This window comes from Podarcis tiliguerta (assembly GCF_965153285.1).
Source record: "Podarcis tiliguerta genome assembly, chromosome: 2".
Lineage (NCBI taxonomy): Eukaryota > Metazoa > Chordata > Lepidosauria > Squamata > Lacertidae > Podarcis > Podarcis tiliguerta.
The window spans coordinates 4,579,050-4,604,805 of NC_139535.1; the positions used below are offsets into that span (position 1 = coordinate 4,579,050).

At 42.6% G+C, this 25,756-nt stretch overlaps 1 protein-coding gene and 1 long non-coding RNA gene across 3 annotated transcripts in view; one reads left to right on the top strand and one right to left on the bottom strand.

Annotated features, from left to right (window-relative positions):
• Positions 1 to 46: 46 nt before the first annotated feature.
• LOC310671174 overlaps positions 47 to 25,756 on the bottom strand; it is a 36,146-nt gene continuing 10,436 nt past the window's right edge. The window contains exons 1-3 of one of the 2 annotated variants that reach the window (XR_014507862.1): positions 3,923 to 4,028; positions 787 to 878; positions 47 to 154 (exon numbers count right to left, since the gene is read on the bottom strand). This is a non-coding gene — a long non-coding RNA (uncharacterized lncRNA). Of the gene's footprint in view, positions 155 to 786; positions 879 to 3,922; positions 4,029 to 25,756 lie in introns of those variants that run through there. The other variant, XR_014507861.1, reaches the window with a different exon arrangement.
• Positions 22,092 to 24,466, top strand: LOC310672792 (vomeronasal type-2 receptor 26-like; the record flags this gene model as incomplete). The annotated part of the gene is made up of 3 exons (XM_083430450.1): positions 22,092 to 22,290; positions 22,860 to 22,986; positions 23,568 to 24,466. The coding sequence occupies exons 1-3, from the start codon at positions 22,105 to 22,107 to the stop codon at positions 24,464 to 24,466; spliced, it is 1,212 nt and encodes a 403-aa protein (XP_083286576.1). The 5' UTR covers positions 22,092 to 22,104.

Sequence of the window (25,756 nt, forward strand, 5' to 3'; positions counted from 1 at the left end):
TTATGCTCCCAAATTTCACGGCAGCAAAGGACTTGTTGGGAGATGGCACCCAGTTCACAACGTCAGATTCGACTGTCAACTGCCCATTCTCATCCAAATACACTCCTTCCATGGAAGTATTGTAAAACTGGGAGCTTCCCAGGAAAGGGTGAAGCTAGAACAGGAAAGAAATCGTGCACATTTAGAAAAGAATAAAATTATCTAGATAACATAGCCTAATTGCTGAAGATCTTTGTACAGACTGACACTGTGTGTGTGTTTGGGCAATGGATCTTTAGCCCATTGTTTCTGCTTCAGCCTTTTGGGACAGACTAAAGCCGTAAGATACATAAGCTTTACTCTACACCCTTGGAAGAATTCTGCAAGGATTAGTTTCCTTGGCTAGTAATAGCATGAAGCCTTGCTAAGGAATTTGGTGGTAAAGGGGAGGCAGATTGTCTTCTCAGCAGCAAATTAAAATGTGGGTAACAGTACAGTACAGTGGTACCTCGGGTTACAGACGCTTCAGGTTACAGACTCCGCTAACCCAGAAATAGTACCTCAGGTTAAGAACTTTTCTTCAGGATGAGAACAGAAATCGTGCGGTGGTAGCACGGCAGCAGCTGGAGGCCCCATTAGCTAAAGTGGTACATCAGGTTAAGAGCAGTTTCAGGTGAAGAACGGACCTCCAGAACGAATTAAGTTATTAACCAGAAGTACCACTGTAAATGGAGGCAAAGTCAAGTCGAGCCTGAATGGAATTCACAGCACCAATGCCTGTTCAGCCTGTGAGGAAAACAGCAATACCTGCCAAGACTGTATCCTTTGATATTTCAGCCTCTTTTTACCCTTCGCCACCATCTGATTGGATTTGGAGGAAAGGGCAGCCCTTAAGGCCCCTGCCAGAGCAAGGACAAGATTGTAAATACTGTAACTATCCAGAGACAGGATTTTCTCAATCACTTTGTCAGGCAGGGACTCCAGAGTGTCATCTTCCCTGCACCTTCTCCTTCCCTTCACAGACAATATGTGCTTTGAATATGAACATTGAAATGTTTTATGCCCAAACAGAATCATAGAATCGAGCAATGTGTCAAAATCGTCATCATTTCCCCTTCTTTTAATACGAGTTAAGAAAGAAAAAAAACCATGAATGTGCAGGGGAGAAAGCAGATCATAAGACAAGTTCCCGGTGATGTCCCACAAAGCTGTTGTGATCCAGACTTTCCCCACAATGGGTCTTATATACTTTTCAACCACATTTTGCAAAATATGTATTATATTAAAGAAGTAGCGCATCTCTCCATAGTAGACTAATACGTTGACTTTCTTCCACATGAAAGATATTTTAGAAAGCGACTGTATTTTCACATTTTGTATTGGGATGCTAAGAGAGAAGGCAGCACAAATTGTGTTCCTGATTAGCAGGGGCTTCAAGGTCCTCATGAACCTCTCTCCATTGTTGGTGTCTGGAGCAACGAGGCCAATCCAAGTCCAGTTGAAGTGCAGGAGCAGTTGGACTATCCCCAGATACTGATGCTCTTCTTTGGGGACCATTCGGTAGATAAAAGGGAACTGAGTTTTGTCATTAAGAGTGTCAGAAGCAAAACCATAACTGACCTAGTAAAGAACAGAAGAGATTAGTGTTGTCACCCTCAACAAATTCCCAAATGTAGTACTTTGTACTTGCCTAAATTATAACTTTTCTCTGATATGGGAAACAGAGAAAAGACACAATTTCACAGGGCTGAGGAGCTTTACTCCAGGGAGTTTACGAACACACAATATTTAGTTGTTTGCTTTCAAAAAATGGTGACAGAGTCTTTGGAATGGGTTTTGTTTGCTTTAGGTTATGCCCTGATTGCATTTTTTTAACCGCTTTTAGAATATGTATCTTGTAGCAGTTTTATTTAATTGTATATGATCTCATCCTTATTTCTTCATTAAAGTGTCACATTTAAGAAGAAAGAACAGATTTTGTTAAAAGGAAAAGAGCTCACACAAAATTACAATGAACATTTTTAGCTCACATTAGACCTATAATAGCCATCAGTTTTTCTATATAAAATTAAGCTCTAAAATTAGTTGCTATAAACCCTACATAGATTGCTGAGGTATTTGTAGCAGAAGAAACCTGCCTTGTGGCATACACTATAATCCTCCTCCTTATATCATCAGCTCACTTTTCTTTAGTGAGAAATGTGTGCAAATTTATCCCAAATAAATGTACAATCTTTGGAGAATAAATATAGCTTGACAACAACACATTTCATTTTGTGTTTATGATGGCACAATGCAAAATCATAACTATTTACTCACTTATTTCTATGTTCCATTTTTAAATATTAGAATTATTATTATCCTATTAGAATTCATTTGGGTTCTCCTCCCAGTTTTTTCTCCTCTAGTTGGTTCTGCATTTTTATACTGCATTCCCTGTATTTTATCATGGTCTAAACCACTAGCCCTCTTGGGATTTCTGATCTGAAGGTCGACGATTTGAATCCCCATGATGGAGTGAGCTCCGTTGCTCTGTCTCAGCTTCTGCCAACCTAACAGTTCAAAAGCATACCAGTGCAAGTAGAAAAATAGGTACTGCTGCAGTGGGAAGGTGCATGGAAATGGTGTTCTGTTGTGCAAGAAGTGGTTTAGTCCTGCTGGCACCACAGTTTAAGAAGCATGTTGACAAGCTGGAACGTGGGCAGAAGAGGTCAACTAGGATGATCAAGGGTCTAGGAGCCAAGCATTATGAGGAATGGTTGAAGGAGCTGGGTGTGTCTAGCCTGGAAAAGAGGAGACTGAGAGGAGATATGATAGCTACATTCAAATATCTTAAGGGCTGTCACATAGAAGAGGGAACATGTTTGTATTCTCCTGCTCTGGAGGGTAGGACTCAAACCAATGACTTCAAGTTGAAGGAAAGGAGACTCCAATAAAACATAACGGAAAAACTTTTTGACTGTAAGCACTGTTTGACAGTGGAACGGTCTCTCTTGGAGGTGGTGGACTCTCCTTCCTCAGAGTTTTTTAGGCAGGGGTTGGATGGCCATCTGTCATGGATGCTTTAGCTGACATTCCTGCATTGCAAGGGGGTTGGACTAGATGACCCTTGAGTTACTTCCAATATTCTATGATTCTATTATTCTAAGAGTTGCCATGTCTTCTATCCTTTGATTAAAGGGGACCATAGAGGGGAAGCATAGAGAAGCCATTCATTCTAAGGGATCCAGTTATTTTTCATGAAACTAATTATCTTTCATGAGTCAAGGTAGCATATAAATATGTAAATAATAAGCAGGACCACATTAGGGATGTAAGTCTCAAGCTTTTCCTTTACTGTAAATTGCTCTTACTTTTACAGGTTTGTGTAAGATTTGCTTAGCCTGAGCTCACAGAGTTTGTTTCAAAGGATGACATTCCATTGCCTTGCCCTGCACTTTTTTTTGTATTTTGCCTCTTGTTTCTTTAATGTTTCCTTTTGCATATTTGTTCATTTGCATCTCACATGGCACTAGCTTTCATTACTTATTCCATTCTTCTGTCTTAATTTTGAGAATTTCCTCAAATATCCTTCTCCATAAAACAAGGCATTTGCATCTGTGGGATCTTGTAGATTTAGCTAAGCTTATTGACACATGCCTTATCCCGTTGCTTTTCCAATTTAGAGTGGGTATTCTGTGGGAAAGGAGTAGGGAGAGGAAGAAATGCCCTGGGTCCATGCCTAAAAAGCACGGGAAAATGGAAAGCCACTCAGACCCCTGCTTTCTAGCCATGGGATAAGAGGAAGTGTGGATTAGCCTAGAATCTCCTGAGTCATCTTTGTTAAGAGAGGGTTGAGGCCAATCTCTCCTTCTGCCTTAGAAGCAGGAATGGCATTTTCACATCTCTCCAAAGAAATTGCAATAACATTCTGGGATTTTTCCTTCCCTCCTGACATTCATACCTGTGGGGTTTTGTAGATGCTTGACATGGTGGAAATATCTTTTGATTTGTCAGAATCAGCCCCTTCGATAACAGCCAATGCTTTATTCCATGGTCCACAATAATAGTTTGGGATGTTTGGCTGCCCAGGGCAGAGCAGGTCCACCATGGCACCACAAGTCACTCTGGCGTCGTAATAGTTGTCATAGATGTCATAGCCCAGGGTGAGGTTGGGGGAAAGCCTGTGGTTCCGGTTGACTTCCCGAACAGCAAACAAGAAGGACAGGGTATACCAGGGTGGCAAGAATCCCAGCCTGGAAAAAAGTGTGTGTTACCTTGACATTCTTTTCACACAGAGACCAGATTGTGTCATCCTTAGCTGTGATGGGGAAGCAGAAATCATGAAATGCGTCTGCAGCATCTGTACACCTGAGATCTATCAACCCCTTCCTGCCCAAATCTTAGAAGAGTGGGCTACAGTTTGCAGTAGATCAATTTTTGACATTCAGAATACATCCGACCATTTCCCTCCAAAGGGACGAAAATAGAAGACATAATTGACCAAGCAAAAGTATCAGAAATGAGGAGAGATGCCCGGGAGACAACAACATTTGGTCTCCATGAGGTCACATTCAGTTTGCATAAAGCTTTTACAACAGTAGGCACATAAGGACTTACCCATAAACTCTGGTAAAGGGAGGCTCATTGAAGATGGTTGGTTTGAAAACAGGAGATGCTGCGGATATGACCCCGCTGATGTGGTAGTCTCCTCGCCTGTACCAATTCAAGGGTGCATTGGGATCCCTTATCAAAGTCAATGGGCATTTTGAGTTCAGCATCTCTGGTGTTGCTTCAGGTAGTAGCAATAGCAACAGCAGAAGGTGAATTATGATGCACCTGCCTTTTACTCCAATCTCCTTCTTGAGTGCTATCAGCAACAGAGCTAGGAAATTACCAGCAGTCAAAATCTGCTTGGAAGACCCAGGCTGCAGCGACTTAATCACAGGGAACATGCCTGGCGTACATGGCTTGAGAGCCAAAGAGGATTCAATTCAGCCCCATGTGGGCAGCATAACCCCACACTCAGTGGCACAATACAGAAGTATTTATGTACCAGTCTCTTCTGGCTGAGTCTGATGAAGTTGCATCATGTTGTTGTTCAATGCTGGACGCAACTATGATTTTATTCCTCTTGAGTTTTGGCAAGATGATGATAAAGAAATCACCATTATTTTTAATAATTACATTTGCCTTTGCACCATGTTGAACTCCCTTTATGACGCCAGGCGTAGGCCTGAAGGAATACATGTTCCATCGAATCATAGAGCTATAGAATTGCAGAATGGGAAGGGACCCTGAAGGAGATTTCCATTGTTGAACAGCTGTCAGAAAGTTCTTCCTAAAGTTTAGTCTGAATCTCTTTTCTTGTCACTTGAATCCACTGTTTCAGGTCCAACCCTCCAGAGCAGAAGAAAACAAGCTTGCTTCATCTTCCATGTGACGCCCCTTTAGATATCTGAAGAACCTCCCACTGCATTGTGGTTCTACTTGTGACATGGGTCAGAGAGGGGCACGGGAGGCTGGCATGACCTTTCCCAGCACTTCTGAAAGACTGGCCCATGGTCCAGCAGTGGGCCTCAGTGCCACAGCCCACCCAGTGCCTCCTAATTCACCCGCCCTGCCCCTGGGCCACACATAGCTCTTTGGTTGGACCAAGGGCATTACTGGAAGTTTAAAGGGGCATAGAGGTGTCCAGGAGACAGAGAGGCTGAAGGAGGGCAAGGGTTTAAAGAAGGAAGGGAGATCTCTCTGCTCTGAGGCAAAAGGCAAGAGGATGTCTTGTGGGAAATTAGGATGAGTGATAAAGGGTTAATATCTAAAATTACAACAACTTGGGAAAATAGAGTAAAGGAATAAGAGAGGGGGGAAGGAAGAAAAAGAATATAAAATGAGTAGGGAAGAAAGATAACAGTTTTTGGAGGAATATGATACAAGCTGTGAAAACAAGACGGAAGACAAAACAAGAGTAGAAAAGTAAAATGTGAGGAATGCCGGGTGATATGAAATAAAAAGCCTTTTCCGCTTAGTGCTTTTGAATGCAAAGATTCTGCTTAACTTGGGAAGGCTGAGTCACAATACTAGTCCCTGAGTCATTAATTGCTGCCAAACTCTGCCTTCATCTGCCACAGTTTTCTCCCTGGCTCCTCCTGTGGACAGGCCATTTTGTGACTAGTGGACCTTATTAAGTTTCAGCCCTGTGATTTGGCCCCTACATGAAAGTCAGGAAAGACGACTGTTTCTGGAGCTAAACTGTGGAATGCTCCCCCTCCCCAAATGTTCTTGCTGCCATCATTCTCCATTTTAGGTGGCAGGTTAAGATACTTCCATCTATACTTGCCTTTGATAAATAAGCTGGCCTTGACCGTGGTGCTTAACTTTTAGTGGGATGGTGTAGGATTTCTTATTATTATATCTGTGCTCTTGGGTTGAGCATTTTAGGAATTCTTTTTTGTCACTGGCAACGGGAGCTCACCCCATCGTGTGGATTTGAACCGTCCATGTTGGGATCGACAAGCCCAAGAGGCTCAGTGGTTTAGACCACAGCTCCATCAGCTGTTTCAGAATCCATTGGCCAGACTGATGACCAGGACAGGGTGACCTGAGCATGTAACACCAATTCTGTCATGACTGCAATGGCTACCGATTAGTTGACGGGCTCTATCCAAAGTCCTAGTTTTGACTTTAAAAGCCTTATGAGGGTCAGGAGTCCACCACCTCAAGAACTACCTCTCCTCACATGAATAGACCCAGGCCCCGGATCATCACCAGAGGGTCTTCTTCAAGTTTTCCCTTTGCCGCTGTGGAATGCTCTCCTCAGCGAGTCTCACCTGGTGCCATCTTTATTTTTCTTTAGCCACCAGGAAAAGACTATTCTTTTACCTGGGCTTTTGGCCTTTGATTTGAAAGGCGGCACTGAGGCACCTTTTATTGGGCAGGATTTCTCAGTCCCACCTTCTAATTGGATAGCTGTGTTTTTAGGCTGTAAATTGCTTTGGTTAACTCTGTGGAAAACTCTGAGAAAAGTGAATAATAATAATAATAATAATAATAATATACACATCTCTCTGGTTTTCTTCTTTGGCGATCACTCGTAGCCGAGTAAGATTGTCTTCCATAAACACGGTTTTAACAATGAGTCCGTAAGTGACTGTGGAGGCCAATAGTAGCCCTATAGTTAACAGAACCATTGCAACACAGTGCCTTCTTCTCCCAACCCACACAGCCTTCATATGATTAACTACCAATAGGTCCTGGAGAATGAACAGGGCAGAACCTCTCCAGAAAATGGTGATCAAAGTGACCAGGTTTTTCCCAATCTGCTATCCAGGCCTAAAGCCAGACTGCAATGGGTCCAGACTGGGAATGGGGAACCTTTGAACTCCCAGTCTAACTGAATGTTGGGAGATTCAGAATAGATAAGAGAAAATATTTATCCAGGCATTGCTTAGCTAAACTATAGAACCTGCTCCCACAGGAGGCAGTGATGGCCATCAGACCAAGATGGCTTTAAAAGAAGATTAGACAATTTCATGGAGCAGTAAGAAGCTGTTGATGGCTACTGGTGGGTCTGTTCTGTCTCCACAGTTGAGGCAGCAATGCCTCTGAACACCAGTTGCTAGGAACCACAGGAGGTTGAGAGGCCTCTTGTGCTTGAGCCCTGCTTGTGCGTTTCCTGTAGGCTTCTGGTTGGCCACTGTGAGAACAGGATGCTGTGCTTGATGAGCCATTGGCCTGATCCAGCAGGCTCTTCTTATGTTCAGGTGTTGCTGAACTACAACTCCCATCAGCCCCAGCAAGCATGAGCAGTGGCCTGGGGATGATGGGAACTGTAGTGCAGCAACAGGTGGAGGGCCACAGGTTCCCCATGCCTGGTCTAGATAAATTTGCTTCATCCATTTGGCCACTGTGGGAAATGGGATGCTGGACCACATTGGCCTTTGGCCTTGAAGCAGAGCACCTCTGATGAGTTCTTGAGAAGTTACTTTCTCATTTTGGCTTTGGTTCTGACTTTACATTATCAGTTGCAAAGGCAATCTTTGCAGAGAAATCCCTGGAGATTTGGCGAGAAGACTATAATTACATAATTAAACATCTCCTCCTGTATTCTCCTGGATTGATCAAGGAGCAGGTGCAGAACTTGAGGAAAAACATGTTTGGGAGAAATCACCGCTGTGTAGCCTGACATTTGACAAAACTTGCTAAAGAAAAAGTTTGTAGAGGATCAATAGATATATCATTTATTAATGAATATTTGAACTATCAAATATCTGCACCCCATGGATGACCAGATGGGGGCTGCCCATCCTCCTCTCCTTTTTTGTAGGTGACCCCACCTTCTCTGCCCTACCAGTGAACCTAAGATCACCAACTTTGATATTAGGGAGGGGCGGACTAGATTAAGAGTCACAAAATATGGATTTGTTCCACCTGTACACTTGAACATTTACACATCTAGGAAAGGTCAGTGGTAGGTTTTTATTTTTATGGATAAGGTCCCAGGTTCAATCAGACATGATTCTTCTCCTCCCCAGTTTAGCTTCATGGCAACCCTGTTACACTGAGAGGCAGTGACCACCCAAGGTTACTCAGTGAGCTTTATGGCTAAGCGGGGATTTGAACCCTGGTCTACCAGGTCCTAGTCCAACAGTCTAACCACTACACCACAGCATGCATCCCGGGGACATGGCGCGCCAGCCGCAGGGCATGGTGTGCATCCCGGGGGCATGGTGCAGCACCCGCGGGGGCGTGGCACCGTTGCGGTGGCGGATGTGCGGCGCGTGATGGTACCCCCCCTCCCCGATACTGCCGGGGGTGGTGCGCTCCCCCCACCCTCCCGTTTCTCCGCCAGTGTATCTCCTTCTCCTTTCCCTCTGGGAAATTTCAAAACTCTCCACCCTGCTTTCTCTCACTTCCTCTCCCTCCCTGATGATATAAGAATGAGAGAACCCATTAAAACCTTATTTTAATCATGTTTCAATGCTTCACTTTAATTGTATCTAACCTTTCAGAATGTATTTTGGAACATTTTAGAATGCATTCGGCTTGATTTTTGTGTGTTCTGCACTTGTGAGTCTTCCTCCTATGCTGCTCTCTCCTCTCTCCTGATCTACCTCTGAAAGTGGTACAAATGGCAGGGTGTTTTAGCACCAGAGTGTAACTCAGCTATCCCTGAAGCTGTCTGAGACCCAGGAAGAGGCTTTTATCATGCTCTTCCCTCACTGAAGGCTAGGTTGCCAGGATAATGCCAGACACCCAAGACATAAGATGGCCCAATGGCCTGGGCACACGAGGACCACTTCAAGGTGATGTGGGGGGTGAAGATACCAGGATGGAGCCATGTGTGCTTTACTTCTCATGACCTGTGACCTTTCCTGATCTATGTGAAGATTTTTTAATGATTATTTGCTATGTTTGACAATACTATATGAGCTTTTCTTCTGAAGTGCCTGGAGGCAGACCTTCTCAACTGGCATGTTGAGTGAGCTCTGTCCTATTACAATAGCTATAATAAACGCTGGGTTCCCAAATCTGGATGCTGGACTTGGAAATAGTTTCCTTGGTTCTGTGGTTTATTCAAAAGGTGGTTGTTCCTCACCTGGGTAACAAACAAGGGGGTGTAGAGGTGAATTTTTACAACACTGAGATTCCCTTTCAACCAAAAAAATGTGCACACACAAGGGTATATGTGTTAAAAACAGACTAGAAGGGCCAAGTGTGTGTGTGTGTGTGTGTGTGTGTGTGAACAAGGGTGGCTGTTAGAGAACCTGCACTTAGGTTCTGAAATGTTCTGCACTTAAGCAGAAAAGGCCAGATGCATAAATATAGGATGGGGGACACCTGGCTTACTAGCAGTTCATGTGAAAAGGATTTAGGGATCTTAGTGGGCAACAAACTTAACATGAGTCAACAGTGTGGTGCAACAGCAAGAAAAAGCTAGTGCTATTTTAGGCTGCATCAAGAGATGTATAGTGCCCAGATTAAGGGAAGTAAAAGTACCACTCTATGCTGCATTGGTCAGACCACACCTGGAATACTGTGTCCAGTTCTGAGCATCACAATTTAAGAAGCATGTTGACAAGTTGGAACCTGTGTAATGGAGGGGAACCAAGGTGATCATGGGTCTGGAAACCAAGCCTTATGAAGAATGGTGGATAGAGTTGAGTATCTTTAACCAGGAAAAGAGGAGACTGAGAGAAGATATGATAGTCATCTTCAAATATCTTAAGGGCTCTCACATGGAAGAGGGAACAAATTAGTTTTCTCCTGCTCTGGAGCATGGCACTTGAACCAATGACTTCAAGTTACAAGAAAGGAGATTCTGACTAAGCATCGGGGAAAACTTTGGCAGTAAGAGGTGTTCGACAATGGAACCGTTTCCCTCAGGAGACTGTGGACTGTCCTTTCTTGGAGGGTTTTAAGCAGAGCTTGGGTGGCCATCTGTCATGGATACTGTAGTTGAGATGTCTACATTGCAGGGAGTTTGACTAGATGACCCTGGAGGTTTCCAACAACTCTACAATTCTATGATTCTATATGGCCAAGGTGAAGTTCTGAAACCCAGAAGGTGTCTGCTTCAGGTCAGCATCTCCAAGGACATTCAGTGACCTTAGATTGTAGCTGGAAAAGTTGGGAGCAATGCTGGTAAGGTCAAAGCAACCTCCCCTTCCCCTCTCTGACCCATGCCACAATGTAGAAGCACATTGCAGTGGCAAGTTCCTCAAATGCCCAAAGGGCTGTTGCATAAAGATAAAGGAAGCTTTGTTTTTCCTGCTCTGGAGGGTAGGACCTGAAACGATGGATTCAATGGGGGACTTCAATTACCCGGATATTTGTTGGATGTCAAACTCAGCCAAGAGCATAAGGTCAAACAGATTCCTCACTGGCCTTGCAGACAACTTCATTGTCCAGAAAGTGGGAGAAGCAACAAGAGGAACAGCCATTTTAGATCTGGTCCTAACCAATGTTGATGACCTGGTTAGTGGGGTAGAAGTGGAAGGATCATTAGGCACGAGTGATCATGCTCTTCTGAAGTTTACTATACAGCGGAAAGGAGCAGCCAAGCATACTAGGACTCAATTTCTTGACTTTAAGAAAGCCGACTTCATAAAACTTAGGGAAGTGCTGGGTGAGATCCCATGGACAGTAATACTAAAAGGAAAGGGAGTTCATGATGGCTGGGAGTTTGTTAAGAGGGAGATAGTAAAAACACAACTTCAGGCAATACCAATGAGACGGAAACATGGAAGGTGCCTAAAGAAGCCAGGGTGGCTATCTAAAGAACTTTTAACTGAGTTAAGATTAAAAAAGGATGTGTACAAAAAATGGAAAAGGGGGAAAACCACCAAAGAGGAATTCAAACAAATAGCCAGCACGTGTAGACACAAAGTCAGAAAAGCTAAAGCACAAAATGAACTCAGGCTTGCTAGAGAGGTTAAAAGCAACAAAAAAGGCTTTTATGGGTATGTTCGTAGCAAAAGGAAGAACAAAGAAACAGTGGGGTCGCTCAGAGGAGAAGATGGTGAAATGCAAACAGGGGACACAGAAAGGGCTGAACTCCTCAATGCCTTCTTTGCCTCAGTCTTCTCCGATAAAGAAAACAATGCCCGACCTGAAGAATTTGGAGCAAATGATTCAGCAGAGGAAACACAGCCCAGAATAACTAAGGAGATAGTACAAGAATACTTGGCTAGTCTAGATGTATTCAAGTCTCCAGGGCCAGATGAACTGCATCCAAGAGTATTAAAAGAACTGGCAGATGTGATCTCAGAACCACTGGCAGTCATCTTTGAGAATTCCTGGAGAACAGGCGAAGTCCTGGCAGACTGGAGGAGGGCAAATGTTGTCCTGATTTTCAAAAAGGGGAAAAGAGAGGACCCAAATAACTATCGCCCAGTCAGTCTGACATCAATACCAGGGAAGATTCTGCAGCAGATCATTAAGCAAACAGTCTGTGAGCACCTAGAAAGGAATGCTGTGATCACCAATAGTCAGCATGGATTTCTGAAAAATAAGTCATGTCAGACTAACCTGATCTCGTTTTTTGACAGAATTACAAGCCTGGTAGATGAAGGGAACGCAGTGGATGTAGCCTACCTTGGTTTCAGCAAGGCATTTGACAAGGTGCCCCATGATATTCATGCCCCATGAAATTAGTGATGTATGGAAGTGAGAGCTGGACCATAAAGAAGGCTGATCGCCGAAGAATTGACGCTTTTGAATTATGGTGCTGGAGGAGACTCTTGAGAGTCCCATGGACTGCAAGAAGATCAAACACATCCATTCTTAAGGAAATCAGCCCTGAGTGCTCACTGGAAGGACAGATCGTGAAGCTGAGGCTCCAATACTTTGGCCACCTCATGAGAAGAGAAGACTCACTGGAAAAGACCTTGATGTTGGGAAAGATGGAGGGCACAAGGAGAAGGGGACGACAGAGGACGAGATGGTTAGACAGTGTTCTCGAAGCTACAAACATGAATCTGACCAAACTGCGGGTGGCAGTGGAAGACAGAAGTGCCTGGCGTGCTCTGGTCCATGGGGTCACGAAGAGTCGGACACGACTGAACGACTAAACAACAACAACAACCCATGATATTCTTGTAAAGAAGCTGGTAAAATGCGGTCTTGACTATGCTACCACTCAGTGGATTTGTAACTGGCTGACTGACCGAACCCAAAGGGTGCTCATCAATGGTTCCTCTTCATCCAGGAGAAGAGTGACTAGTGGGGTGCCACAGGGTTCTGTCTTGGGCCCGGTCTTATTCAACATCTTTATCAACGACTTGGATGATGGACTCAAGGGCATCCTGATCAAATTTGCAGATGACACCAAACTGGGAGGGGTGGCTAACACCCCAGAGGACAGGATCACACTTCAAAACGACCTTGGCAGATTAGAGAACTGGACCAAAACAAACAAGATGAATTTTAACAGGGAGAAATGTAAAGTATTGCACTTGGGCAATAAAAATGAGAGGCACAAATACAAGATGGGTGACACCTGGCTTGAGAGCAGCACATGTGAAAAGGATCTAGGAGTCTTGGTTGACCACAAACTTAACATGAGCCAACAGTGTGACGCGGCAGCTAAAAAAGCCAATGCAATTCTGGGCTGCATCAATAGGAGTATAGCATCTAGATCAAGGGAAGTAATAGTGCCACTGTATTCTGCTCTGGTCCGACCTCACCTGGAGTACTGTGTCCAGTTCTGGGCACCACAGTTCAAGAAGGACACTGACAAACTGGAACGTGTCCAGAGGAGGGCAACCAAAACGGTCAAAGGCCTGGAAACGATGCCTTATGAGGAATGGCTAAGGAAGCTGGGCATGTTTAGCCTGGAGAAGAGGAAGTTAAGGGGTGATATGATAGCCATGTTCAAATATATAAAAGGATGTCACATAGAGGAGGGAGAAAGGTTGTTTTCTGCTGCTCCAGAGAAGCGGACACGGAGCAATGGATCCAAACTACAAGAAAGAAGATTCCACCTAAACATTAGGAAGAACTTCCTGACAGTAAGAGCTGTTTGACAGTGGAATTTGCTGCCAAGGAGTGTGGTGGAGTCTCCTTCTTTGGAGGTCTTTAAGCAGAGGCTTGACAACCATATGTCAGGAGTGCTCTGATGGTGTTTCCTGCTTGGCAGGGGGTTGGACTTGATGGCCCTTGTGGTCTCTTCCAACTCTATGATTCTATGATTCTATGATTCTAAGTTACAAGAAAGATGATTCAGACTAAACACTGGGAAGAACTTTCTGATGGTAAGAACTGTTCGAAAGTGGAATGAATTCCCTCAGGATGTTGTGGACTCTCCTTTCTTGGAGGTATATAAGCAGAGGTTGGATGGCTTACTGTCATGGATGCTTAACTGAGATTCCTGAATTGCTGGGGGTTGGACTAGATGACGCTTGAGGTGCCTTCCAGTTCTACGATTCTATAGCTCTATTATGCTTTTCTTCAGCTCTACACCTGGAGACATGAAGGCAGCAAGGTGTGAGGGAAACGTAATTATTAAAAAGAGTTGTGATTTCTTTGTCATCATCTTGTCAAGGCTCAAGAGGAATAAAATCATATTTGAGTTCAACAACATGATGCAACCTCATCAAAGAACAACAACATGATGTAACTTCATCAGACTCAGCCAGAAGAGACTGGTACATAAATACTTCTGTATTGTGCCACCTAGGGTGGGGTGGGGTTATGCTGCCCACATGGGGCTGAATTGAATCCTCTTTGGCTCTCAAGCCATGTACGCCAGGCATGTTCTCTCTGATTAAGTCACTGCAGTCTGGGTCTTCGAAGCAGATTTTAGCTGCTGGTAATCTGCTGGCTGTGCTGCTGATAGCACTCAAGAAGGAGGTGGGGCTTAAAGGCAAGCATATAATAAGTATGCTTCTGCTGTTCCTGTTGCTACTACCTGAAGCAACACCAGAGATGCTGAGCTCAAAATGTCCATTGACTTTGATAAGGGATCCCAATGCACCCTTTAATTGGTACAGGCGAGGAGACTACCACATTAGTGGGGTCATATCCGCTACACCTGTTGGGTTCAAGCCAAGCGTCTTCAATGAGCCTCCCTTTACCAGAACTTTTGGGTAAGTCCTTATGCGCCTACTGTTGTAAAAGCTTTATGCAAATTGAATAAGACCTCATGGACACCAAAGTCCTTGTCTACCAGGCATGAGCGTAGCCAGGAGTTTTGTTTGAGTGGGCAGAGGCTCAGATAGTTAATTATTTTTATTGATGGGGGGGCAGCTACCCTTCCTGTCTCCCCTTGGCAAGGGCTGCTACCAGTACATTGCTGGTACTTTTTTTGGGTAAATCATGTCTTCTATTTTCTTCCCTTTGGAGGAAAATGTTCAGATTCATTCTGAATATTAGATATTCATCTACTGCAAACTGTGTGCTTTCACCCACACTATTATGACATTTGCATTAGAATACCCCATTCTTCTAATATTTGGAAAGGAAGGGGTTTATGGATCTCAGGTGTGCAGATTCATTTCATGATTTCTGCCCCCCCCCCCCGGCCATCAAAGGTAAAGACGACACAATATTGACTCTGTGTGGAAAGAAACAGGATGTCAATTTGACGTACAGTTTTTCCCCAGGAAGGCCTTCATGACATACTGGCATTTCCTTTCCTTTTTGTTTGCCGTTCGGGAGGTCAATCAGAACCACAGGCTTTCCCCCAACCTCACCCTGGGCTATGACATCTATGACAACTATTACGATGCCAGAATGACTTCTGGTGCCATGGTGGACCTGCTCTGCCCTGGGCAGCCAAACATCCCAAACTATTACTGTGGACCATGGAATAAAGCATTGGCCGTTATTGAAGGGGCTGACTCTGACACATCCAAAGATATTTCCACCATGTCAAGCATCTACAAAACCCCACAGGTATGAATGTCAGGAGGGAAGGAGAAATCCCAGAATGTTATTGCAATTTCTTTGGAGAGATGTGAAAATGTTGTTCATGATTCTAAGGCAGAAGGAGCATTTGGCCTCAACCCCCTCTTAGCAAAGATGACTCAAGAGATTCTGGACTCATCCACACTTCCTCTCATCCCATGGCTAGAAAGCAGGGGGCTGAGCTTTCTAGGCATGGGTCCAAGCCATTTCTCCCTTACCCTACTCCTTTCCCAGGGAAAGCCCTGTGTTTTATGGCAATGGATCTTTGAGGAAACTGTCAAAATTAAGGCAAAAGAATGGAATAGGTTAATGAAAGCTAGTGCCATGTGAGATACAAAAGAACAAATATGCAAAAGGAAACATTAAAGAAACAAGAGGCAAAATACAAAAAAACGTGCAGGACAAGGCAATGGAATGTCATCATCTCTGAAACAAACTCTGTATGCTCAGGCTAAGCAAACCTTAGATAAACCTGTAAAGGTAAGCGCAATTTACAGTAAAGGAAAGACTTGAGATTCACATTCCTAATGTGGTCCTGCTTATTATTTACATATTTATATGTTTTACTCATGAAAGATTATTAGGTTCATGAAAAATAACACGATCACTTAGCTTTAATGGTATAGTAGGGTCTCTCTATGCCCCCCTTATGGCCCCTCTCTATGGTCCCCTGTAATCAAAGTATAGAACACTAATAGAATGATAGAATATTAGAGTTGGAGGGAAAAACCAAGAGTCATCTAGTCCAACCCCCTGCAATGCAGGAATCTCAGCTAAAGCATACATGACAGATGGCCATCCAACCTGTGCCTAAAATCCTCCAAGGAAGGAGAGTCCACAACGTCCCAATGGAGACCGTTCCACTGTCAAACAGAGCTTACAGTCAAAAGGTTTTCCCGCTGGAATCTCCTTTTCTGCAACTTGAAGTCATTGGTTCAAGTCCTACCCTCCAGAGCAGGAGAAAACAACCATGTTCCCTCTTCTATGCGACAGCCCTTAAGATATTTGAATACAACTATCATATCTCCTCTCAGTCTCCTCTTTTCCAGGCTAAACACACCCAGCTCCTTCAACCATTCCTCATAAGGCTTGGCTCCTAGACCCTTGATCATCCTAGCTGACCTCTTCTGCCCACATTCCAGCTTATCAAAATGCTTCTTAAACCGTGGTGCCCTGAACTGGACACAGTATTCCAGGTGTGGTCTGACCAAGGCAGAATAGAGTGGCACTATTATTTCCCTCGATCTGGACACTGTGCAACATATCTTTATGGACATATATTATGATGTTTGGAAAGCATTCATAAATAATATAGTATGTTATAAACAATTGTATATAAATCAGAATCATCATTTATATGCCATTGTATTATATAGGTATGTATAGAATAATAGTTTCCCCCTTGTTTGTTTGTTTGTTTTTTGAACCTTTCTTTCCTCGTTTTTCTTGGTTTAACTGAAATATTTTCAATAAAAAATAGAATTTAAAAAGTAAGAAAAAAATATTTTAAAAAGGTGGCTTCTCCCCATATGAACTTACTTTTATAATTTCCCCTTCCTTATGTTTTGCTTGTGCTTCTTTCACAGCTAGTATCTGTGTTGTGCTTAGATTTTTTTATTTTATTTTTTAAAAAATCATTTCTGAAGGTGAGGTTTTGAGCAATCCAGGGAGGAGAGCAATTCTTAAACATCTTCACAAATGTTGGCATCCAGGAGTGGGAGCTTTGTTCTAAGTTTTTCTGTCTGGCCACAAACACCCTGAAATGATATATTCTTGTTACATGCTTTCAGTCGTAATCTGAACTCTAGCCACATAAGATTCCTGCATCCCAGGGGGTTGGACTAGATGGCCCTTGTGGTCCCTTCCAATTTGACGATTCTGTGATTCATTAGTATTGTATCTAGTGCTGGTGAAATACAGGGGATGCAGTGTAAAAATGCAGAACCACACTTTTGTGGTTCTGTGGAAAGCATTTGAATGTTCATATTCAAAGCACAGTAATCAGATCTTGATAGCAAATGGAGGAAGGAGTTGTCTATCTCCACAGGAGCTCAATGCAGTGTCATCTAGAGGAGAAACAACTGGGATGAGAACCCAAATGAGCTCTAAGATTTAAAAATGAAACATAAATAAGGCAGGAAAAAGTTATGATTTTGCACTGTCCCATTGTAAACCCAAAATGAAATGTGTTGTTGTCAAACTATATTTATTCTCCAAAGATTATTAGTACACTTTGTACATTTATTTGGGATAAATCTTAAGAAAATTGAGCTGATGGTATCAAGAGGAGGATTTCATCTTCCAGATATGAGTTTATGCCACAAAGCATATCTTTTTTCATGGACAAGCAACAGGAAATTTTCTTCTACTACAAATACCTCAGCAATCTAGTATAGATACCCATTTAGATAGATGCCCATGTAGTGTTTATAGCAAATAATTTTATGATTTAATTTTATATAGAAGAACTGATGGCTATTATTAGCCACCCAGAGTGGCTGGAGAAAGCCAGCCAAATGGGCGGGGTATAAATAATAAATTATTATTATTATTATTATTATTATTATTATTATTATTATTATTATTAGTCTAATCTGAGCTTAAAATGTTAGATAGATAGATAGATAGATAGATAGATAGATAGATAGATAGATGATAGATAGATAGATAGATAGATAGATGATAGATAGATAGAGAGATAGATGATAGATAGATAGATGGATAGATTCCAAAACCAAAAAAGGAAAAATGACAAACATCAAATTCAACATCCATATTCATTTTAAACATAAACCGATTACATAATTAACCAAATTAGGTAAAGGTAAAGGTACCCCTGCCAGTACGGGCCAGTCTTGACAGACTCTAGGGTTGTGCGCTCATCTCACTCTATAGGCCGGGAGCCGGCGCTGTCCGCAGACACTTCCGGGTCACGTGGCCAGCATGACAAGCTGCATCTGGCGAGCCAGCACAGCACACGGAATGCCGTTTACCTTCCCGCTGGCAAGCAGTCCCTATTTATCTACTTGCACCTGGGGGTGCTTTCGAACTGCTAGGTTGGCAGGCGCTGGGACCGAAAGACGGGAGCGCACATCGCCGTGGGGATTCGAACCGCCGACCATGCGATCGGCAAGTCCTAGGCGCTGAGGTTTTACCCACAGCGCCACCTGTGTCCCAATTAACCAAATTAAGATATACCTAATTACTCTAAACTTCTCTTTGCTATATACAAATACAACACAGTTGGAAATATTATATTAAAACTTTTATATTATAAATAATATTTCAAATTCCCCTTTACCCCCTATACTACCCGTTCCCCTTCATCCGTGTGAGATCTAAATTTATTAATTTATTTTACTTCTTCCATTTTGTTGTATTGTTGTAATTTAATCATTGTTCAGCTGACTCTTTTATTATTTCCTTGCTTACCCCTGCACATTTAACCTGTTATCTATTAATATTCCAGTTCTGGAACCATATTTTTTCATATATGCCTTCACTCCCTCCCACTCTTTAATTATTCTCTGATTTGAATGGCCTCTAATAATTGCCGTCAATTTTGCCATTTCCAAAAACTCACAGGGTTTACTTTGCCATTCTAATAATGATGGTATTTTCTTCCCCTTCCAGTTCTTTGTGATCAGTATTCTGGCTGCTGCTGTTGCGTAAAGGAAAACATTTTGCTTATCTCTGGGAATGTCGTTTAATATTAGGCCTAACAAAAAGGCCTCTGGCTTTTTGGCAAACAAAATCTTGATTGATCTTTTTCAGCACCTCATATACCTCGTTCTAAAATTTTCTTACAATTTTACATCCCCACCATGAGTGATAAAAGGTTCCCACCTCCTTCTTACATCTCCAGCATTGGTTTGACTACTTTTTGTAAATCTTTGCCAATTATTCCGGAGTGAGGTACCAGTGGTAAAACATTTTAATCATGTTCTCTTTTATCGTATAGCAGGTTGTGAAATTGATATCCACCTTCCACAACCTTTCCTAATTTTCCAATTGGATTGTATGACAAAAATCCTTTGCCCACGTTATCATTACTTCCTTAGTTGTTTCGTCCTTCAATTCCCACTCTAACAGCAGGGGAATAAATAATAAATTATTGATATTATTATTAGTCTAATGTGAGCTAAAAATGTTCATTGTAATTTTGTGTGAGCTTTTTCCTTTTTAACAAAATCTGTCCTTTTTTCTTAAATGTGACACTTTAATGAATAAATAAGGATGAAATCATATACAATTAAATAATACTGCTACAAAATACATGTTCTAAAAGGGGTAAAAAAATGCAGTCAGGGCATAACATAAAGCAAAAGCAAACCATTCCAAAGACTGTCACCGTTTTTTGAAAGCAAACAATGAAATATGGGCTATTGTGAAGCTCCCTGGGGTGAAGCTCCTTGGCCCCATGAAGCTGTGCCGTTTCTCTGTTTCCTGTGTCAGAGAAAAGTTATAATCTAGGCAAGTACAAAGTACTGGATTTGGGATTTTGTTGGGAGTGACAACACTAATCTCTTCTCTTCTTTACTAGGTCAGTTATGGTTTTGTTTCTGACACTCTTAATGACAAAACTCAGTTCCCTTTTATCTACCGAATGGTCCCCAAAGAAGAGCATCAGTATCTGGGGATAGTCCAACTGCTCCTGCACTTCAACTGGACTTGGATTGGCCTCATTGCTCCAGACACCGACAATGGAGAGAGGTTCATGAGGACCTTGAAGCCCCTGCTAACCAGGAACACAATTTGTGCTGCCTTCTCACTTTGCATCCCAGTACAGATTATGAGAGTAACAGTGCCTCTCAAAACAATTTTCAGGTGGAACGAAATCAATGTATTAGTCTACTATGGGGAGAATCGTTACTTCTTTGGTATAATACGTATTTTGCAAAATGTGGTTGAAAATTATATAAGACCCATTGTGGGGAAAGTCTGGATCACAACAGCTTTGTGGGATCTCACCTTGAATTTGTCTTATGATCTGCTTTCTCCCCTGCACATCCATGGGTTTTTCTCTTTCTTAACTCGTATTAAAAGAAGGCCAAACTATGATAATTATGAAACATTTCACATTCCTATGCGGAAGTTTGGACAGAATTCATTTAAGTGTTCATATTCAAAGCACATGTTATCTGTAAAAGGAAAGAAAAGGTGCAGGGAAGATGACACTCTGGAGTCCCTGCCTGACAAAGTGATTGAGAAAATCCTGTCTCTGGATAGTTACAGTATTTACAATCTTGTCCTTGCTCTGGCAGGGGCCTTAAGGGCTGCCCTTTCCTCCAAATCCAATCAGATGGTGGCGAAGGGTAAAAAGAGGATGAAATATCAAAGGATACAGTCTTGGCAGGTATTGCTGTTTTCCTCACAGGCTGAACAGGCATTGGTGCTGTGAATTCCATTCAGGCTCGACTTGACTTTGCCTCCATTTACAGTGGTATCTCTGGTTAATAACTTAATTCGTTCTGGAGGTCCGTTCTTCACCTGAACCTGCTCTTAACCTGACGTACTGCTTTAGCTAATGGGGCCTCCAGCTGCTGCCGTGCTACCACCGCACGATTTCTGTTCTCATCCTGAAGAAAAGTTCTTAACCTGAGGTACTATTTCTGGGTTAGCGGAGTCTGTAACCTGAAGCGTCTGTAACCCGAGGTACCACTGTACTCTACTGTTACCCACATTTTAATTTTATATCTCTGAGGACCTCTCATGGACTGCAAATATTAACATGGTTGTGAGGAAGGTGCAGGGGAGGTTGTATTTCCTGAGAATGCTCAGGGGACTGAATCTATCTCAGCACCTACTCCTGTCCTATTATCACAGTACCATCGAGAGTGTCTTAACCTATAGTATATTATCGTGGTATGGAAGCAGCTCTGAAACGGATAAAAAAGCTTTACTGAGAATAACAAAAATTGCCCAGAATGTTATAGGGCTCCAGCTACCAACCCTGGATGAGATCTTCACGTCTCGCACTTTGAAGAAGTCACACAATATCCTGAGAGATCCCACCCATCCTGCTCACAACTTCTTTGAACTGTTGCCTTCGGGCAGAAGATATAGGACAATGAAAACACGAACCACACGCCTTCTGAATAGTTTCTATCCAAGAGCTCTGATTGCACTAAATAATGATCTCAGGGCCAGTTGTAAGAAATAGCAAGCAGGGAGTAGGAAGGAATGAGATAGGGTTTAGGTCATGTTATGCTTTTAATAGGTCATGTTATATTCTGGATTATGTATGTTTTATAGATTATGTCTGAATGGGATGAGAGTGTTGGAGGTACGTGCAAATGTGTATGTGAAGCCGGTCTTTGGGTGGGTGTTTGATTTTCGTTGTTGTGTATACTGTGTATATACGGACAATGACAAATAAATTTCTATTCTATTCTAATTTGCTGCTGAGAAGACAATCTGCCTCCCGTTTACCACCAAATTCCTTAGCAAGGCTTCATGCTATTACTAGCCAAGGAAACTCATCCTTGCAGAATTCTTCCAAGGGTGTAGAGTAAAGCTTATGTATCTTACGGCTTTAGTCTGTCCCAAAAGGCTGAAGCAGAAACAATGGGCCACAGATCCATTGCCCAAACACACACACAGTGTCAGTCTGTACAAAGATCTTCAGCAATTAGGCTATGTTATCTAGATAATTTTATTCTTTTCTAAATGTGCCTGCTTTCCTTCCTGTTCTAGCTTCACCCTTTCCTGGGAAGCTCCCAGTTTTACAATACTTCAATGGAAGGAGTGTATTTGGATGAGAATGGGCAGTTGACAGTCGAATCTGACGTTGTGAACTGGGTGCCATTTCCCAACAAGTCCTTTGGTGCCGTGAAATTTGGGAGCATAAGCAGACAGGGATTCTCAGGCCCAAAATTCAGCATTGATCAAGAGGCTCTTGTGTGGTCCAGACTGTTCAACCAGGTTTGGAAAACCCATTCATTGCATTGTATTCCCTTTTAGAGATATGTTGAGCTCTGCTATTCTGTTGGGAGAAACAATAATATACCTTATACCTATCTAAGTAATGGGCTAAAACTATACAGCAGAGAAGATGAATGGAGGAAAGTCAAAATAAGAAACATGAAAATGGAAAAGCAGGTTAGAATATGACTGGGGCATGGCTTTTGCAGTAGTCAGAAAGCATGCCAGACTTCAGAATTGAGCAGAACACAGCTACTCCAAATACCTTTCTGTTTCAGTTTGTTGGTTTCTCTGGATTTTGATATTTTTAAACAATTTCAATAACTGCAGATTTGATCTCTGACTCCTAAATCCAAGGGCAATACAGTCTCCATGTAATTTTCTCTTCTTGATTATTTCTTTCTGCCCCAACTGTGTCCCAAGGACTATGACCCTCTGTTTTGTCCCATTGGATGAAAAAAAGCATCCACAACAAAGCCGTGTTTATTCCACATAGACCGAGACTGTACACTGGCCCAGAGGTTACTTGGCAACATTCTTTCATTGCTGTTTTCTGTCTTTTTGGTCAGACCCTTCCTCAGTCCAGGTGTACCAAAAGCTGTCGCCCTGGATATGCCAAGAAGGTTCAGGAAGGGGAACCCATTTGCTGCCATGGTTGTGCTCCATGTGCAGAAGGGACGATCTCCACTCAGGAAGGTAGGAGACTTCAGAGGAATGTGTAGCAAAAAGAACAATAATATATGTCCTTGGTTGAGGAATATTCAAGTATAATCTTATGGCTGAACTTAATAAAGTTTCAACAGTGATTTACATAGTCTTAAAAAGCTTTCCAGGTACCATTGAGACAGCCTTGAGTATGTAAGAATTAGGCAGTGTTGCTGCATCTGGTAGGCTCCCTTGAACCAGTCAGTGTGGCAAAGTAACTAGGATGTTTGGTTTGTACTGGGAAGACCAGAGTTCCAGTTCATGCTCCTCCAAGGTACTTTTTTCTGTAAATTACACCCATCTGACAACACCTGGTGTTGGGGTGAGATCAGATGTAGCTGCAATTAATAACTAGGAGCTTCGTGATCACTCCAAGCTCTTCCTTGGGAGGTGAATAAGAAGTTATCAGCACAAGGGACCTACATTCTATTGACCAACTCTCTGTGTTGATTAGCAGAAATAGTAAGTCCCTCCACTGTTTCCATTTGTAGGGGCTGGCTAGATTCAAAATTGACCTGCTTTTTTTGCTAGTCTACAGGAAAATGTTCAAACAGACACTCTTCTTTTTCCAGATGCAGACCACTGCACCAAATGTCCAGAAGATCAACACCCTAACAAGGACAGAGATCAATGCATCCCCAAAATTATCATCTTCCTGTCCTATGAGGAATATCTGGGGACCCTCTTGGCTTCCACTGCCCTGTTTTTGGCCTTAATCACAGGCCTTGTTTTAGGAATATTCATTAAATATCTTGACACTCCCATAGTCAAAGCCAACAACAGGGACCTTTCCTACATCCTCCTTGTCTCCCTCCTCCTCTCCTTTTTGTCCTCCTTTCTGTTTATAGGCCGGCCAAGGAAAGTGACCTGCCTTCTCAGGCAGACAGCCTTTGGCATCATCTTCTCAGTTGCCGTCTCTTCTTTGTTGGCAAAAACTATAACTGTTGTGCTGGCCTTCCTGGCCACAAAGCCAGGGAACAGGGTGAGGAGATGGCTGGGAAAGAGTCTGGCTAATTCCATTGTCATTTCCTGTTCCAGTATCCAAATTCTCATCTGTGTCATCTGGCTGGGTACCTCTCCTCCATTCTCAGACTCTGACATGCACTCCCAGGCTGGAGAGATCATCCTGCAATGCAATGAAGGATCTGCTGCCATGTTTTACACTGTCCTTGGCTACATGGGCTTCCTGGCTGCCATCTGCTTCACGGTTGCTTTTCTAGCCAGAAAGCTGCCTGGGTCCTTCAATGAAGCCAAGCTGATCACCTTCAGCATGCTGGTCTTCTGCAGTGTTTGGGTGTCCTTTGTGCCCACCTACCTGAGCACCAAGGGGAAATACATGGTAGCCGTGCAGGTCTTCTCTATGTTGGCCTCCAGTGCTGGGCTTCTGGGCTGCATCTTCATCCCAAAGTGCTACATTATTGTACTCAGGCCTAGTCTGAATACAAAGGAGCACCTGACTACAAAGACTTAATATGGCACCTGATTCCTAAAATATGTTTTTGGTTTTTGCAATTGATAGCCAGCATAAAGGCAGGACACATGAGTTGGGAATGTACCTCCTTAAAAGCTATTGTTTTGGGAATCAGAACACAAAATTATCATTTGAATCATATTCCATCTTTACCACTGTTCATTTTTCTCCTGCTAAACCTTATTGATGAATTCTTTTCTGAAGACTGTTTTATATTTTTCCTAATAAGAAATCCTATTGCAATTCAATAAGAATGAATCTGTTGATTAAGAAAATAAAAAATTCTTAGATAATATTACAAATAAATTACTTATGCATTTTTTTTCAACATGAAAGAAACACATTCCATTGGTATCTCTTTATTTCCTGTTGTGCATATCAAGAGAGTCACATTGATTATTGGTGCCAGGGGTATTCTTCATGTGGTGCAAGGTGCAAAACATTTTTAAAGTAGTTGACACACAATAGGCATGAGTCATGCCCAAAATATACTGGATAATTTCAAAATAGGCTAGGAGATATTAGCAAGTTATTAAAATAGATTTGACCTTTCAAATCAATTTGTCTAGTCCTTATTTTGCTTTGCCATATTATTTGGAAATAATCCAAAGATATTTCAACCATGTCAAGCATCTGCAAAACCCCAGAGGTATGAATGTCAGGAGGGAAGGAAAAATCCTGAATATTCTTGCAGTTTCTTTGGAGAGATGTGAAAATGACCACAAACTTGACATGAGCCAACAGTGTGACACGGCAGCTAAAAAAGCCAATGCAATTCTGGGCTGCATCAATAGGAGTATAGCATCTAGATCAAGGGAAGTAATAGTGCCACTGTATTCTGCTCTGGTCAGACCTCACCTGGAGTACTGTGTCCAGTTCTGGGCACCACAGTTCAAGAAGGACACTGACAAACTGGAACGTGTCCAGAGGAGGGCAACCAAAATGGTCAAAGGCCTGGAAACGATGCCTTATGAGGAACGGCTAAGGGAGCTGGGCATGTTTAGCCTGGAGAAGAGGAGGTTAAGGGGTGATATGATGGCCATGTTCAAATATATAAAAGGATGTCACATAGAGGAGGGAGAAAGGTTGTTTTCTGCTGCTCCAGAGAAGCGGACATAGAGCAATGGATCCAAACTACAAGAAAGAAGATTCCACCTAAACATTAGGAAGAACTTCCTGACAGTAAGAGCTGTTCGACAGTGGAATTTGCTGCCAAGGAGTGTGGTGGAGTCTCCTTCTTTTGAGGTCTTTAAGCAGAGGCTTGTCAACCATATGTCAGGAGTGCTCTGA